Raw genomic sequence first — 17298 nt, forward strand, 5'->3', positions numbered from 1 at the left:
CAATTATTTCAAATAATAGCTACACTGTTTCTGAAATAGGACTGACAGCAGTTTATCACTGGATGTTTGAAGACAAAAGTACTGGATTGCCTGTCAAATCACAACATTGCATACAAAACTCATGTGTTTTAAAACTAGAAAAGTCCTAAGTAAAGACGACTTGCCCTGGTTCATCTGGTTACAACCTGTATTCCGAAGTAGAAACGAAGAGAAATTATGAAAAAAATGCTTATGTAGACCACCTCAAAAACAATACAAGAAAGTTGAAGATAGTTAACAACAGATGCTGTTCTGAAGACAATGGACTGGACAGAATTAAAAGAAATATCTGATAGTTACACTATAACACCTTTCTTACACTTCACTGTGAACAACTGCTTTTATCAGTTTTATTTAATTGATTTTAACAAAAATGACTGGGAACTAAAGAATATTTGAAAAAGAGACTGATTCGTTCTACTTTTCTCCCTTCTATTGACTTTACCTTCTAATGTACTGCTAACATGCAAAACATTTGGACTATCCATTGGAAGCAATCCTGAAGGCAAAGGTATATCACCTGTTCCTTCTATCAGGTATAAGAATTCTCCAATCTGAAACGTAAGAACATACACATCCATACAATTCAGAAAGCAACTCATGCAGAACAGAAAGCAAAATACAAAAACTAAAACCAAAGATATCCTAGTAACACTTCAGATCTGACTTGTAAAATAATGTATATATTCAGGAGATGGATTATCTTAAAACTATGTTTAAATAAAATAAAATTATCATTTCAAACCCTGCTATGATAATAAAATACCTTTAACTGAGAATATTAAATCTAAAAAGTCAAGAAATTTCCATGAGTTGAATCCTTTCCAACTTCTATAATTTTACTGAATGAGAATTCCCTGACCCATACATACAGCAATAAAGTGAATTCTAATTGTGTGCTGTAGCTATATATAATTTAAACATATACAGGAGCTTACTTCACTGCCCTTCACTGTTAAGAACATTTTTAAAAAAACATTTACAGTAATTTTGAGCCAGTAACATTTCTCTAGAAAGCAAAAAAGAGCAGAAGTTTAGGCAGGTTAGCATCATGCACAAATCCTCCCTTAAGAAGAAATAACATTAACAAATCTTAATGATTCCATTAAAAACAATGGAAAAGCTACAGAAGCCTGAAAGTAAACATAAACATGACCTAGAACAAAGGAAGACAGTAAATTTTCATAGAGGAAAGGATAAATAAATTAGCAGAGAAATAAAACTTTGAATCATATATGAAATTTTTTAAAAGTTGCAAATAAAAGACAGAAAAGTATTTTTCAAAAAAGAAAAGTCAGTAAAGTACTCAAAATTATAAAGGCCACAATCGGAACATCCCAAAACTTAAAGATTTATAAATTAGGTAGCTATATATCTATCTGAACTAGGCAGGAGATATAATAGATATATTACTATTGCTTTGATAACCTCTTTTTAGTTTGCCACAAACTTTTTTTGGACAACTTTAGCTTCTACTGATTGCAAGGTAAAGGATCAAACGCTGTTGCAACAACTGGTATAATTTGCACAGAAGGTCATCTCTTTATTTCCATAAACCACATCCTGTAAAACTCTGCCCTAAAAATGCATATTCTGTCTTTTATTCTTCATTCCAGATATGAAGGAAATACTTTATTTTTATCGTCTAGTCCATCTGCAAACCAGTGCAAAGTTTTCCCTTTAATATTGATCAATAACGTAAGACATGTCTCCTTTTTATTTTACCTTTATTCATAGTTTTATCAGATATTTATGTTTAGGCTGTAAACATTGCAATTATGTTTCTGACCCAGGAGGAGGAAAGCTATTTGCCTTTGATGGCATTTTCTCCCCTTCCTTGGTTCAAGAGTTCAGACAAATCTTCCCTGAGAAGGATTAAAGAAATCTATAGCAGAATTGGTTTCCCACACACGAACTAATAGCCACTCCTGGGAACGAATTTAAGCAGGAATTATTCCTGTTTTACACAGTGTTTTGACCCCTTAAGGACCGTTAACAAGCTCACAGCATATACAACTAATTTCCTAAAGGTACTGGTTGCTAGGATGCCATTCTACTATCAATTACTTTTCTTGTCATTGCTGACATCAATATGGTTATAGGTAGGAACAAACTTCCCCATTTCCCTCCTTGCTTTGAAGAATTCTTGCTTTTTGATCTCCATAGAATGAAAATCCTGTTTTCTTTCTGCTAAGGATTTTTCTGATGCTTTGGAACAGAATGGGTATTTTACTGTATTTTGAGAGTTTAGCTAGTATCCCCATGGTTTTAATGCTTTATATGTCCATTTTCCATCAGCTGCAAACAGGATAGCATCAGCACTTTGTAGAGTTTACTGTTAACAAAAATAGTTAATAAAATAGCTGTTGAACTACCATTAGCTATTTATCTAATCCTAGCAATCTAATTGCTAACTGATATTTTTTAAAAAAGTTATAGCTCCTAGGAATTTTCAGTTCTCTATGCAAGTCAGTAATTAAGAACAACAGGTAGCAAAGCATTCTCTTAATAAACTATTTAATTTTATATTAGACATTTAGCTGTGAAAGTCTGGATTGACACTCTTAAACTATGACTTAATACATTATTATAATTGAAATCACGGGTTATTCATATTTAAATTAACAAAAAGATATAGACAAAATGCAACCCAGTTATGTTAACCAATATAAAGTTTCTTCTCTGAAAAGATCTATGCAAAAAATTTGAAGAATGACAGTTTCAGTTTTTCTTAAAAAACAAAGAAATATTGAAAAAAACCTTGAGAAATGTTATAAACAACTTGTGCTGTCATTTCAAACCTTAGAGAAGTTAACATCCAGATTATTCCAAAACAATTGAAGCAACATACTTGAGTAGACCAACAAACTTTAATCAGTGTATCTTCTTGCTTTTATTACAGATCTATAGTTGATGCAATGACAGGATTCATAGTCAGATTCAAGTCTAACTAGTGATTTGAAACTCAATACCTTCATCATTGGTTGTAATGAAGAAGCAGCCTTACTTTGATTAGTATTTTGGTCCATTTGTCAAATATGGTAGGGAAGGTAGGTAGGAAGAAATTACAGAAATGCTAAACTAAATTGTTTATTACATTATATACAGCACAGGTCTATATATACTGACCCCTAAAGGGTAAGTACTAGGACCAGTATTATTCAATATATTCATCAATGACTTGGATGAGGGAATTGAGTGTACTATCAGCAAGTTTGCTGATGACACCAAGCTGGGAGGGGTGGCTGACACACCAGAAGGCCGTGCTGCCATCCAGCAAGATCTGGACAGGCTGGAGAGTTGGGCGGGGAAAAATTTAATGAAATATAACAAGGGAAAATGTAGAGTCTTGCATCTGGGCAGGAACAACCCCAGGTTCCAGTATAGGTTGGGGAATGACCTTTTAGAGAGCAGTGTAGGGGAAAGGGACCTGGGGGTCCTGGTGGACAGCAGGATGAGCATGAGCCAGCACTGTGCCCTTGTGGGCAAGAAGGCCAATGGCATCCTGGGGTGTATTAGAAGGGGAGTGGTTAGTAGGTCGAGAGAGGTTCTCCTTCCCCTCTACTCTGCCCTGGTGAGACCGCATCTGGAATATTGTGTCCAGTTCTGGGCCCCTCAGTTCAAGAAGGACAGGGAACTGCTGGAGAGAGTCCAGCGTAGGGCAACGAAGATGATTAAGGGAGTGGAGCATCTCCCTTATGAGGAAAGGCTGAGGGAGCTGGGTCTCTTTAGCTTGGAGAAGAGGAGACTGAGGGGTGACCTCATAAATGTTCATAAATATATAAAGGGTGGGTGTCACGAGGATGGAGCCAGGCTCTTCTCGGTGACAACCAACAGTAAGACAAGGGGTAATGGGTTCAAGCTGGAACACAAGAGGTTCCATTTAAATTTGAGAAGAAACTTCTTCTCAGTGAGGGTGACAGAACACTGGAACGGGCTGCCCAGAGAGGTTGTGGAGTCTCCTTCTCTGGAGACATTCAAAACCCGCCTGGACGCCTTCCTGTGTAACCTCACCTAGGTGTTCCTGCCCTGGCAGGGGGATTGGACTAGATGATCTTTTGAGGTCCCTTCCAATCCCTAACATTCCATGATTTTGTGATTCTCTGATTTGAATGATACAAGCCTCATCATTTTATGAAGCCATTTGTTCATCATACAGCATGGTAGCTACGATTGTTTGTCAATTAGAAAATGTTATGATTGAAATATTGCAGCCATATACACAATATTTAAGCAAGCCAATGTCTTCCTGTGCCATTACTGTACAGCTCTAAAATCATGCTCGCTATCTTACAGTTTCATCTTTCCCTAGGAGATTTACCACATTCTCTTAAAAATTATAAAATTATGCAAATGGGGCTTGACTTTTCTACCTGAAGAGCTACATATCAAAAATTTTGCGCTTTCAGCAGCCTTTAAATAAATCCCACCTACTCATTTAAGCTGAAAGCACCAGGTGTTCCAGAAATAGTTACCACACAAGATGTGACAGTGACTTCTCTGAGGCTTTAATGCTTCCTAGTCAACTAGTTCTTTGTTAAGAACGGTGACTAGTAGCTAGGTGTCTAAATTTAGGTGTTTCTACATCACCACTGGAGGCATCACTGGGGCTGTCAGAAATGTTCTTTTCTCTTTCCACCTGCAGTCTAACTGTCCCATAATTCTGACCAAATCTCTTCAATTTGCTTTCCTCCCATTAAAATGTCTCGATTTCCCTTCTCGTCATTAAATTATTAAGTTTAAAGGCTATATACCTAATGTATTGTGAGCCTTCACTTCTCAGCCAGTGTATATACTGCTGCTTCTAACGAAGAAAAAAACAGGCAAAATGCCAATTGTAGAGATTTAAAGAAAGTATAAAATCATAGCAAGTAAAACAAGAACCTCGGATCTGCTGCCAGAATCCAGTAGGTTAGGGTCGTCTTTGTGTAGAGACTGCATCCAGACATTACATTGAATAAAAACTGATAGATCTAACCTTTATGAGTTTGTCTTCCTGCTTTTGAATGAGTTATCAGTTTCAGCATCCAAAGTGTCCTACAACAGTTGAGTTTTGTAAGTTAAACATTGTGTATTAAAAAGTACTACCTTTGGTTCAGTTTGTATATCCTGTCACAGACGCTTTGTTAACTTTCCGCAAACTATCCATAATCTTATGTACCTGTTATGTCCCTTAACAATCTTTTTAATTACAGGAATTTAAGTATCAATCTCCGTAAAGAAACTGTTACATCCTTCTGAACATCCTTGTTTCTCTCTCTTTTTTTCTCCTCCTATTCCTAATATATTGTTTGCTGGAGAACTGCACGCAACATTCAAGATGTGTGTACCATAGCTCTTTAGAAAGGTATACTGAGGTTTCACATTTTCATGCCTATTTCTTTCCTAATAATTTCTATTTTTGAATGGTGCTTAGCGCTAGATTGATTTTTCATTGAATCCTCCAGAAAGATTTCTTTCCCCTGACATGGAGACATTTATACAGCCTCTTTGTGGGTGATTATGGCATGAGCTCACTGTCTCACTGTAGACAGTGACGAATATCCCACTTCTATCTCTCTTCTAATTTTCAAAGAAATTTGAATGAACTGTACACTATTTTTTCCAGCCATATAGCTTGCTTTCTTAAAAATGGCCAGTGGTTTCAAATATTGAATGGGATCAGATAGACAGGCTTAGGCATCACTGTATTAGTCCTATTTTCCTTTAAAAGCAAAGACAAAAATAAGTTGGCCAGGTGGCTTAGCCAAAGTCCTGGTTAAAAATAAAAACAAACACCAAATACAGAAACACTAAACAGTAGCAGGAGTCTCTTGTCCTACAGTAATGAAAAATACAGAAGCTGAGAACATGCAGGAGAAAAAGAATAAGTCATTTAGTTTTGGATGTCTTGTTACAAGTCATGAAAACGTGGCAGAGAGAATGGCAAATGCAGGTAAACACACAGAAGGAAAGCTGAAACACAGAGGCAGTATTACAGAAGTAAGAAGCAGAATGCAAGCCTTGAGATCAACCACACATACAAGAACACGAGAAAAACAACAGGGTGTTGAAGAACATTGACAGATAGAGAAGAAACACAGCAGAGAGGTTAAACAGGTGAAAAGATGGACTAGAGACACAGAAATAAGAAGGTTGTGACCACTGAGATAAGGGATTACAGGGACAGTAAAGCAGCTGGAGTGCAAATTTTAAACTCTTGAAGTTCATAAAAAACAGGCCTTGGTGATTTGATGCAATCAAATTCAATTAACTATATATGGCAAATCCCAGACTACATGAGTCAAGAGAAACTGAAAGGTAATGGAGTCAATATTCATGTACAACCTGTTGAAAAGTTTTACTTGCATTGGTGACAAGGACTGAACGGATTTGGATTGGCAGAAAAATTTTTAAAAAAGAGACAGAGTAAGGAAAATTATTATTATTATTATTATTCTTTGACAGCCTATCCTAGACACAGTGATAAATACAGGGAGAAGTGCAGTACAGTACATATTATCCTTTCCCTGCCTATGTCTCATCCAAAAGCATTATTCTTGCTCCTATATCAAGAAAAATTATTTAAATTTTGTATTTGTTTTGAAGCTAAGTTGCCTAGGAAAGCCAAAGTAAAATTCCTTGCAGTATTACTTTTATTTGCAATGATTTCACAGTGCAACGTTCCCTCCAAAAACTATACGGACATTGTACTTTAGCCAAAAACAAAAAAAACCCAAACAAACAAACAAAAAAATTCCAAAAGATGGCACATAGATCACATCTTTGTAATTGCATATGCATACAAAAACATTGCCTTAAAATATGTACATAACCAATTTATATTTTCATTTACCCTATTCATATATAATTGGCAAACACATCTGAAAGTTTTACAAAAAATATTCTGATTCTTAACTGACTAGGGTATGACAGGAAAACCATTCACAGATCATGCTTCCTATTCTTACCTGTTCATTAACCAGAATGACAGTGCAGTAACGTTTTTCCAGATTGAAGGGAAGGAAGTGAATATCTAAGCCTGCAGAACTTCTCCCTTCCAAGAACAGGTTTTCCATTGGACTGAAGAACTCAGGCAGGAGGCTGGATTGATCAGCTGCTAAAATAAATTTAAATGGTTGTTTAGATACAACAGCACAAGTTGTAAAATAATGTAGCTGAGTTTAAATATAAGGATACTGTATATGGCTTCCTGTAGTAATCAGTATTTAAGGCACCCTCGTAATCAGTTATCAGTATTTATAGCTACGCTTGCTGTATTATTTAAATACATTTTGCTAAATACTTATGTTTTCGTTCTGTGAACTGAGACAAAACTAGGGTAAACAGACAGTTCTCACCACAAAGAACTCTTTAAGGACGTGCAGCTTATACGCAAACAACTACTCCTGCCAGAAAGAAGAGTACAGTTTTACTACTATTTATACAATCTTGCTCTCAGTGGCAGTAACTTATGTTATAGTCTCCAGTCTTCCAGAATGGACAAAAATTAAATACTGGCAAGCTTGCTTTCTCTGTGCTGTTTTCACAAAAGCACTATCCTGACAAAGTGCTTTCTTCATAAGACACTAAGAATCTTAGGGTTGAATCTGTCAGAATCTGGCTACTTTCATACTGCGTGTTTTTCATCTGCTAAGCATATTTTGATAATGGAGATTACTTTAGAACCAGAATTTCATTCAGGTTTGGCTGGCTAGCTTCCTAGGAAGTAAAGCAGACTTAAGAATAAAAGGGTAAGCGAAGGCAACAGAAACAAGGGAAGATCATGTAAGAAACCCATGGCAAACTTTGGCCAATTAAATAGAACTGGTTCACTCCTCAAAACCACAGAGAACCAAGTTGAAGAAAGGCACAGCCACCACCCACCTTTTCTCTCCATACTCCAAATTCTTTTCCAAACAATAAAAACGCAAATTTCCCAATGTTCATGCTTTAACCAACAGCTAAATTTGATATGAATTTGGTGGTTCTAAAACCTACATAAGCAATGACAAAAACAAACAAACAAACAAACAAAACCCCAACTAAACCCAAAGTCCCATTTTTACCCTTCCATCAAACAGGGTAAAGCGGTACTAACAGCAACTAATTTTTACTAAATAAGGCACTAACTCCAAACTTGTCTCCTGTTCAAGTGTTCCTTATTCGAAGTACGACAAACTGTGCAGCAGACTGAATTAGTCTTGTAAGAGCCCTCCTAATTCTCTTTCTGGATTCTGTGAAATTACAACAATGACCAAAGAAATAACATTTACTAAATAATTTCGAAATTTTTTTTACAGTTGTCTTCCTTTTTATTATAGCCGCTCAAGAAAAAAAAAATTCCTATTGCTCTTAAGACTCTTTACGCTTAACAATACAGGTTTTGTTCGCCGTGTTATTGAGAGAATGAAGGGAAATTATTCTCAAAGCAGAAGTGCACTTCTATAAGAAAATGAAAACACAATTTTGTTTCCCAAAGCCTGAAATTCCATCAAAAATGTCCCTGTAGCTCCAATCTGGCTGAAGGCATAAAAACCTTTGTATGCTATTCACAAATTGGTACAATTGTTGTGCCTCACTTCAGGTACAATTTAAAGTACATATTTTTTTTATTTTTATGAACTGTTTAGTAGCTGGTTGTTAATCCCTTCTCAGAATATAAAATGAGATAATCAATACATCAAGAAGGGCTTAGTTATGCAGATTACAAATATGCTTTCCATGTGACCTCAGAAACACAACAAAATTTTTCAAGAGGACAAAATTCATTTCATAAGGCCATTCCACAAATTTTGCTCAAGTGGAATTTCGACAGTCTCAGAAAAGGTTACAGCTCTAGATTAATAAGTTTTAACAGAACTGTTCACTGACATTTCATAGAAAATAAGGGCAAGAAATACACAATCCCTGCTGATGAGTATTTTCAAAAACAAATCAGGTAAGGTGCAAATGCTCCACATCAGACTGCCATGAAGCCAACACATGGGCCCTTAAAAGAAAAGAAAATTTATTTCTTTATTTTTTAATGGTAAAATCATTACCATTACAGTGCAACCTTAGAAATAATTTAACTAAACTAAACATATCAGAAGATAAACTCTCCTATAAATAAGTTATTGAGCATACCTATAAATAAAAATTACTGAACATACTTTAGACATCAAAATCTTGGTTATGTAGGTAGTCTGATTTCTATTGTAGTGATACAAGAGGCATTGTATAGAAGTACTTACAGGAATTTAAGTTGTTCTCTTCATTTGAATCTTCAGGCACTGCATCATTTTTAAAGTTTAATATATTCTTTTCAGAACTAAAAGGAAAAAAAATAAAAATGAAAGCAATACTCTGAAGCTGGGCATTGCAATTACTAATAGAAAGCTTCAATCCCCTTTTTATGAATAAATACTGGAAAAGCAAATATTTTCATGAAAGAAAAAAAAAAAAATCTACATTTTGGAACAACCTACCTAGCAATAATGTTAAATACCACCTTTTCCACTGACGTTAGTAGTCATATTTATAGCAGAGACAGAACATGCTTCCTTCAATTAACCAGTATAATATCTCTGCAATACTCATATAAGGAAAATGCCATGTTAAAAAAAATACAGTTATATTTTACCAGTCAAAAGTGCTCTTGCCCTGTAACACCTTTGGGGGACTTCAGTCCAAATTCTTCTCTTTATCATTTCAATATCCTATGGGGATAGGCAAAGAATTGTTCCCTGATACATCATGAAGTGGCAAGGCCTGCATTCCTCTGATGCTCTCAGTTGTCTTCCATCCAGTCTTTTCCATTTTCCCCCCAAAAACTACTCTATAGAAATACACCTAAATATCTGCAAACGAAATCCAGTTCAGAGCTCACTCTAGCACTTACATTCACAGACCCTGTAGACATGACTTCAGACTGCTGCTTCTTACAGAAACTGATTTGCAGAAGTAACAGTCTTCCTTTCTCCCTTATCAGAACACTCTTCAGACACTAGGTCTCCTTTTACCTAAACTTTTTTTTTTAAGTGCCACTTTTTTTCTCTAGCTCTCTCTACCTTCTTTCTAGCTCAACAGTTTCCTCTTTTTAAAGACAACATGGTCATTTGGCTTTATTCATGTTAACCCAAATAACTTATCCAGGTACCGTCCTGAGAGTTAACTGAATCTATTCATCTTTATTTCCCTACATAAATCACCTTAAGACAACATTAACATTTAGAAAAAGTAAAAAATAAGACATTTAAAGTTATATTAAAAAAAATTGTAATACTAGGCTATATGCCTGTATATTATAAAACACTAGATTTTTGTGCATGTGTCATGTACAGTTTTAGGCAATAATTTTACATTTATTAGCTTAACTAGAAAACATACCAGCAGGTCATATATGAAAAAAATGAGAACTATATAGTCAATGAAGATTCTAGTGTATGGCTTTGGCTTACTGGAAATCTTCAATATACTACTAGTCATTATTCTAGAGTCAGAATTCATGGTTTAAACTCTACTCTAAATTTAAGTTCTGTTTCCGATAAAATCTGGAAATGAACTCTGTCCAGTGAAGGGGAAATTAAAATTTTAACTGATAATTCAGGAACCAAGGAACAATCTAGCACGGAAGGCAAGAAGGCCCAACTGGCTGGAAGCAGGAATGCCAACAACAGAACAGCTCCCTGCCAGGTGGTGAAGTTTCACTTGCTGAAGGGATAAGAAATGACGCAGCATAATCTTGTAGCAATGGATCACGGAGTGAAAATGCTCACGAGCCACTTTTAGTGCTGGGGAATGAACCAAACACCCAGTCAAGGCACTTGATGCTGACACTCATAGGATTGGTGTTGGTGTGGGTATTCACAAGGAATCTCCTTGTGTCCTCTTTGAGGAATCCTTGTAGAACCACTTACAGCAGTAGGTCTCTGCCCAATACAATTGTTCATTAAGTCTTTATTTTTAAGCACAAATATGTGTTTATAATCTGACTCAAAAATTCCCCCAACACCAGCTCAACAAAAGTCACATAAAGCTAACAAATCCCCTTTTTTGTTTCCTTGCTTAGGCCTGGAGAAATACAAGAAATCCCACACCTGTGCAGAGCTCCACTGATTTCAACAGAAGTCTGCATTTATGTGGGGGCAACACTACCATATCCTAAAGAAGGTTCAGGCCTTAATTACTTCTATGTCCTGAAATAAAACACTGTTGAAACATTAAGTCATTTCAGTATTTCCAACTGAAGTGTTGCCAGTTTTAGTTCTCTTGTTATTTATTTTCAGTGCAGATTTCTGGTCTCAGAGACACTAGTATTTCACCACCTAAATCTGAAAATTTTACCTGTGGGGAACACTATTTTAAATGTAACATACTGTGATTGTAATGAATTATTTCTCTTTTCCCCTCTCTGTCCACTTAATAAATTGTATTTTTACAAATAAAGAAAAAATAAACTGTAGATCTTGGCTGGAAATGCACAAAAAGTTCATCACTTGGAAGTTTGTTTTTTCAACAGTAAAGGAAATGAGAGGCTCATTGCTTTATAAAGTTCTGTGTTTGACTGTTTCTAGACATTGAAGACAACAGAGTTTAATATGAGATATTTTTTACATTATTTTATATATTTCATTGATATATATTCTTAAATGCAGACACTTCAGTTACTGTACATAATATTAACAATTATGAAGACCAAATTTTATAATCTGCAAGTCAATCACTTGAATAACTCCTATGTAGTGTGACATATCATTAGCTTTAAAAGATGTCTCATATTTTCTATTTGGAATGTCAAACAGTAATGTTTTGGGGGTTGTACTACTACAGCTCAACAGTAAAAATTTCTCTAAATAATTTAGAACAGTTTATCACTAAATGCAAATTTAGTTTTAGTAAAGTCTCTAAGGTACCTAAATAATCTCACTATGCATCCAGATTTCAAATGATGACATAATCACTGGACCATACAGTGGAATGATTTGGCATCCCTTGTCCCTGCTGTTCATGAGTATCTATAACTTACAAGGGATAGATACAAGTTTTAAACTATGATTTACTATAAATATATAACAAATTCAAATACTGCTTCCAACATGTTTTCCCTATAGATTTTTAAATGAAAATTTAATTTTGTAAAATCACGCCTGAAAATAACATGTAAGTTCACATTTATTTATTTAGATTTTTTTAAGTCAGACAACCACAGCCTAGGACAGCAATATGTTTAAGAAATTCAATAGGAATTCTACTTCTTTTGTTATTTAAGATACCCATTTTATTAAAAACAAATCAGTAAAGCTGAGTAAAACATGGATTTTATGCTAACCCTAATAAATGTTAAGAGGGATCCAAATTCAATCCAGTAAGTGTAAGATCCAGATTTAAGCCATCAGAAAAAAAATCCCACCAGAATCTCACAATTTCGGATACCAGGAATTCAAAAACTGCAACAAATAAATAGCACAGAAATTATTTAAAATTTGTGTGCCATGATTTTTCCTTAGAGGAAACAGAACAATTATTTAAGAAAAAGTGCAACACAGAGAGTGGAACATTTGCATATTTCACGGCTAAAAATAGGGGGTTGATGTTGTCACTGTCTCTACCTGGTATAAATCAATTCTCTTACTTACAGTTCTGATTTCCAAACAGACCAAATTTGGCATCTTAAGTTTGCCGTTCTCACAATCTTTGTGTTTTTAATTTTGGAGCGGAAATTAATTACCTAAAGTAGGTTTTCTCTAAAATATTCCTTAGATTGTTTTCTTTTTTCTTTTTTTTTATGAGAATTATATTATACAAGAAAAAAAATTTTAAAACACTTGAAATTTACTTTTGTACACACAGCTTACAATGTTTCTGCTCACAGAATAAATATAAACTGGGACATAATTTTCCATGATTTTCTGTAAAAAGGCTAATTTTACCCTTGGCTCTTTGAGTACCTATTGGGAATTTATACCACGCAATGAGGAATTAGGTATGTAAAATCCCCATGTTCGTATGTAGGTCATGATCTTGCTAAAAAATATCAAATCTCATAAGTGAACCTCTTCTAGCAATTTCTACTAAAAATAATTCTCTTCTTGCTTCAGTTAATTTAGTTCACATGCGAGGTTCATTTCCACAAGGTTATAGCTCTGAAAAGAGGGGATGAGAAAGCCTGGAAACAGCAAAGCTTGTCCCTCTCTACCTGTTTTACACCAAGGCTACAGGAATGATCTATATTCACTAACAATGTAGTTAATCGTTCACAGTGAACATACTGTAATCAAGGATTTGTCTGAGGAAGGAATGAAGGGGATGAACTTTAACCTAAACACCTTAACTCTCTTAATGACAATATTGCTTTGCAAGTATATTCAAAAATAACAGATATACTTGCAAAAACAACTTTCAACAAAATCTTTGCTTTTTCTGATCCCTCAAAAGCAAATTGTGCTTCTAACCACCATCTTTCCTTGGTATTACTTTACATTTTTTGTAAATGTTGTAACTCGTTGACACGAGTTAAGACTGTGCAGTTACATTTATGGAAGGAGAAATTTGTTTAATTTACAGCAAGCACAGAGCTCATAGATGCTGAAAACTGTACTGTAATGTATGTCAAAAAAATACTGCAAGCAGAGTTTCAGCTCTAGACTCAGGTTTAATATTATCCACACATAAAAGTCATCCTCTTGTAGTAGTAAAATTTGATTAACCACCTCACAGCAAACAATTATTGCATACAGCATTTGATAGCTATTGGGTGTCTCTTAAAATAAATAATTAATCATGCTGGGCTAAGATAGAAAATCACAACCTTAAATAAATGGACTTGTAAAATTCTCAGAATGTTACCTTGGAGATTCATTTTAATACCTATACTTAAAGGCCATTTTTCAGAGAGGAAAATTATCTCTGATGTATGCAAGTAAAACATACTGTTTATTCTGTACTTACAAATAAGCATCTCACATAAAAATACAAAAATACAAATTTTATATAAAATGTCATCTCTTTCAATGTTTTATCTTTGAATTAGAATACCAAGTCATGATTGCAAAAACAGAGACTAGAGCAGGAGAATCACTGTAAAAATAACAAATTGCTCAAAAGCTGCATGAAAAAAGGATAACTTAATAAGTATGTTACATGGACATATATCACACACTGAGAACATACAGATTGCAACATATTTCTTCACTGGGGTGAACTGTGCATTGAATAAGTCCTATTTTCAGAGTTGAATGACAGAGAAACTCATTGCATTGATTTTACATGGTATTGAATGTCTCTGGAAATTTACTCTCACCCTTATGAACAAAGCACCTGAATATAAGTTAAGGGAAAGGGAAATAAAACTGTGTTGTGGAAGACATGTACCTTGTGTCTCACTCTTCTATAACAAAGAGAGACAGTATCTCATTATATAATAAAAACAAAAGGAATATAGTTAAGATCAGGAAGGTGTAAGAAGCACGGTTATAATCAGTCTGGCTTAATCCATCCTCTTTCAATGCACAGAGAAATAAGGAAATTGATTCAGCAGAATAGCTTAACGCTGCCATAAAATAAGTCTACACAGATAGTTTGCTGCGCCTGGGTTGGGGTGACCCCCAGTATCAGTACAGGCTGGGGGATGAAGGGATTGAGAGCAGACCTGCTGAGAAGGACTTGGGGATACTGGTGGATGAAGGATTGGACATGAGCCACCAATGTGCACTTCCAGCCCAGAAAGCCATTCTTATCTTGAGCTGCATCAAAAGCAGCATGACCAGCAGGTCAAGGGAGGTGGTTCTGCCCCAGTGCTCTGCTCTGGTGAGGCCTCACCTGGAGTCCTGCATCCAGCTCTGGAGCCTCAGTACAAGAAAGACATGGACCTGTTGGAGAGGGGCCAGTGGAGGCCACTAAGATGATGAGAGGGCTGGAACAGCTCTGCTGTGAGGACAGGCCGTGAGAGTTGGTTGTTCAGCCTGGAGAAGAGAAGGCTCCAGGGAGACCTTATTGTGGCCTTTCACTTCTTAAAGATGGTTTATAAGAAAGATGGAGAGAGAATTTCTACCAAGACATGTAATGACAGGACATGGTGTAACAGTTTTAAACTAAAAGAGGGGAGATTTACATTAGATATAAGGAATAAATTCTTTATTATGAGGGTGGTGAGACACTGCAACACATTATCTAGAGAAGCTGTGGATGTCCTGTCATTTGAAGTGTTCAAGGTCAGGTTGTACAGGGCTTTGAGCAACCTGATCCAGTGGGAGATGTTCCTGCCTATAGCAGAGAGGGGTTGAAACTAGATGATCTTTAAAGGTTTCTTCCAACCCAAACAATTCTATGATTCTATGGTATTAAATCCACAGTAGTGTCCTATCATACCTTACACACCAATCATTCTTCTCTATATTAACTGTATGAAAAATATCACTGCTGAAGGACTCAAGACAAGCTCCAACATCAAGCTTATACATGTGCTGTGCAGACACAATGGCAAAGGATCAGCAATCTACTTGTGAGACTAAGAACATTATATGACACTGTAGATCAGGTCTTTAAGTCTGATAACTCAGGTATTAGATGTGTTTTGGTTTAATGGGTGAATGCTGACCACGCAGCTTCACAAACTGCCTCTCATTTGTTTTGGGTTTTTTGCAAACACAAGCTGTCGCATCCAAAGCAAATCAACAAAAAGTTCTGCAAGAGTAGTTTAGAGGTGAGGGCTGGTTTAGGAGGGCACCTCTCAACTGCTTGGTACAAAGACCTGGTTGAGACAGACAAAATGGCAGGTGTGAATACTTTCAATTCATTCTTGCCATGGTTTAGCCCAACTGGTTCGAACTTGTGCTACAAATTACTTACATACCTGTGGACAAGTAATAAATAGTTTAGTAGCTATCGCCTCTGAGTTGCCAGTTACCTGTTCTTACATAGCACCACAAAGAGACTGTTTTTGCCATGTTATCAGCTATGCCAAAAATCAAGATCAAAAGCAAAATCACCCGTGCTGTCAACGTAGTCTGCATACATCATCGTGTTGTCATACATGTGCAACTGTGCGCCTTTACTCTTCAGTCCAGAGTCTAAACAAGCCAATAACTCTGTTTTCTATCCAACAAATTCTCAGAAAAGGAAAACTACTTTACTTTCTGTATTTGGAGCAGAATTTACTAGATTAACTTTTTAGTTCCTTCCAGTTCCATATTTTACAGGTTACCGAGGCAAAAACAAAACTAAAAAGTGCCAGGCACCGTGGGGAAATCTTAAGTCTACATAGCAGCAACTTCATCAATGAATGTCAGAAGACAGAAGCAAGTAAACATTTTATTAGAGAAAGGATACAAGGAACTGCTTACTAATGCAATCAAAATACTGAAATATTTGGACACAAAACTCACATCTAAGATATTTGTGATGACTCCTGATAGTATGTATCTAAACAATATTTTCTGAAACAACAGGTATTAATGCTGTATCTCATAACATATATTACACAGAGACACAAAGGATTATTTTAGATCTTCATTTTTTTATTTATCTTATTAGTAAGTAAATACAGGTACTCTGTTTAATGTAACTCCTTGGCACATGAAACTGCTTAGAGCAAAAAGTGTAACAACAAAATTCAGAAAATCAAAAATATTTGGAACTTGTCATATCTCTGGTGAAAAGATAAATTAACATTAAGAAACTATATGCAATATTCTGCAAAGCTTTACTTGAAATTCATTAATTAGTGGTTCCTTTTTTGCTTTAGAATGAGCTTTTCTCAATGCAAAAATATTTATCCTCATTCACAACCTTTTTTGCAAATCAATCTGTGCAATCATGAGCCATCCTTATGACTCATGCATACACTAAACTGCTTAGTCATGGTCTTCAAATAGGACTCTTAGTGAATCATTACTATACCTTTACCGCTTCCTAGTTTTACAGAAGGAAATCTATAAAGGAAAAGTTAGCTAGTAAATGTGACCTTGAACTTTTACTGTCATTCAATACTTTTTTTTTTTTTTTAATGGACAGCAGTCAAAATACCATGCTTGAAAACTGCTTATGGGTGTTTTTATATTAGAGTACCTAGGTCATGTGGCGTGCATGTCTCCACCTCGTTCTCCTTCTCCCACAGAGAGTAGACCATGCTGGCACACAGATGTGGGCCAAGGATAATAACTGAAGTGTCAACAGCTCAGAAATGCATAGAAAAGTCCATAACTTGAAAAAAATCGAGGCACATGTATCACAGTGTATTTAAAAGAAAAACTATGCCAACTGGATGAAAGGAAAAACACTACCCTTCTCACCAACCAT

The 17298-nt window shown here is 35.5% G+C and overlaps 1 protein-coding gene across 1 annotated transcript in view; it reads right to left on the minus strand.

Moving 5' to 3' along the window:
• Positions 1-17298, minus strand: part of CFAP47 (cilia and flagella associated protein 47) — a 311215-nt gene that overhangs the window by 178547 nt on the left and 115370 nt on the right. The window contains exons 41-43 of the mRNA XM_065651976.1: positions 9255-9331; positions 6990-7135; positions 485-593 (exon numbers count right to left, since the gene is read on the minus strand). Coding sequence (XP_065508048.1) covers positions 485-593; positions 6990-7135; positions 9255-9331 — 332 coding nt within the window. The remainder of the gene's footprint in view (positions 1-484; positions 594-6989; positions 7136-9254; positions 9332-17298) is intronic.

The sequence above is a fragment of the Caloenas nicobarica genome, chromosome 1, assembly GCF_036013445.1.
Source record: "Caloenas nicobarica isolate bCalNic1 chromosome 1, bCalNic1.hap1, whole genome shotgun sequence".
NCBI classification, from domain to species: Eukaryota; Metazoa; Chordata; class Aves; order Columbiformes; family Columbidae; genus Caloenas; species Caloenas nicobarica.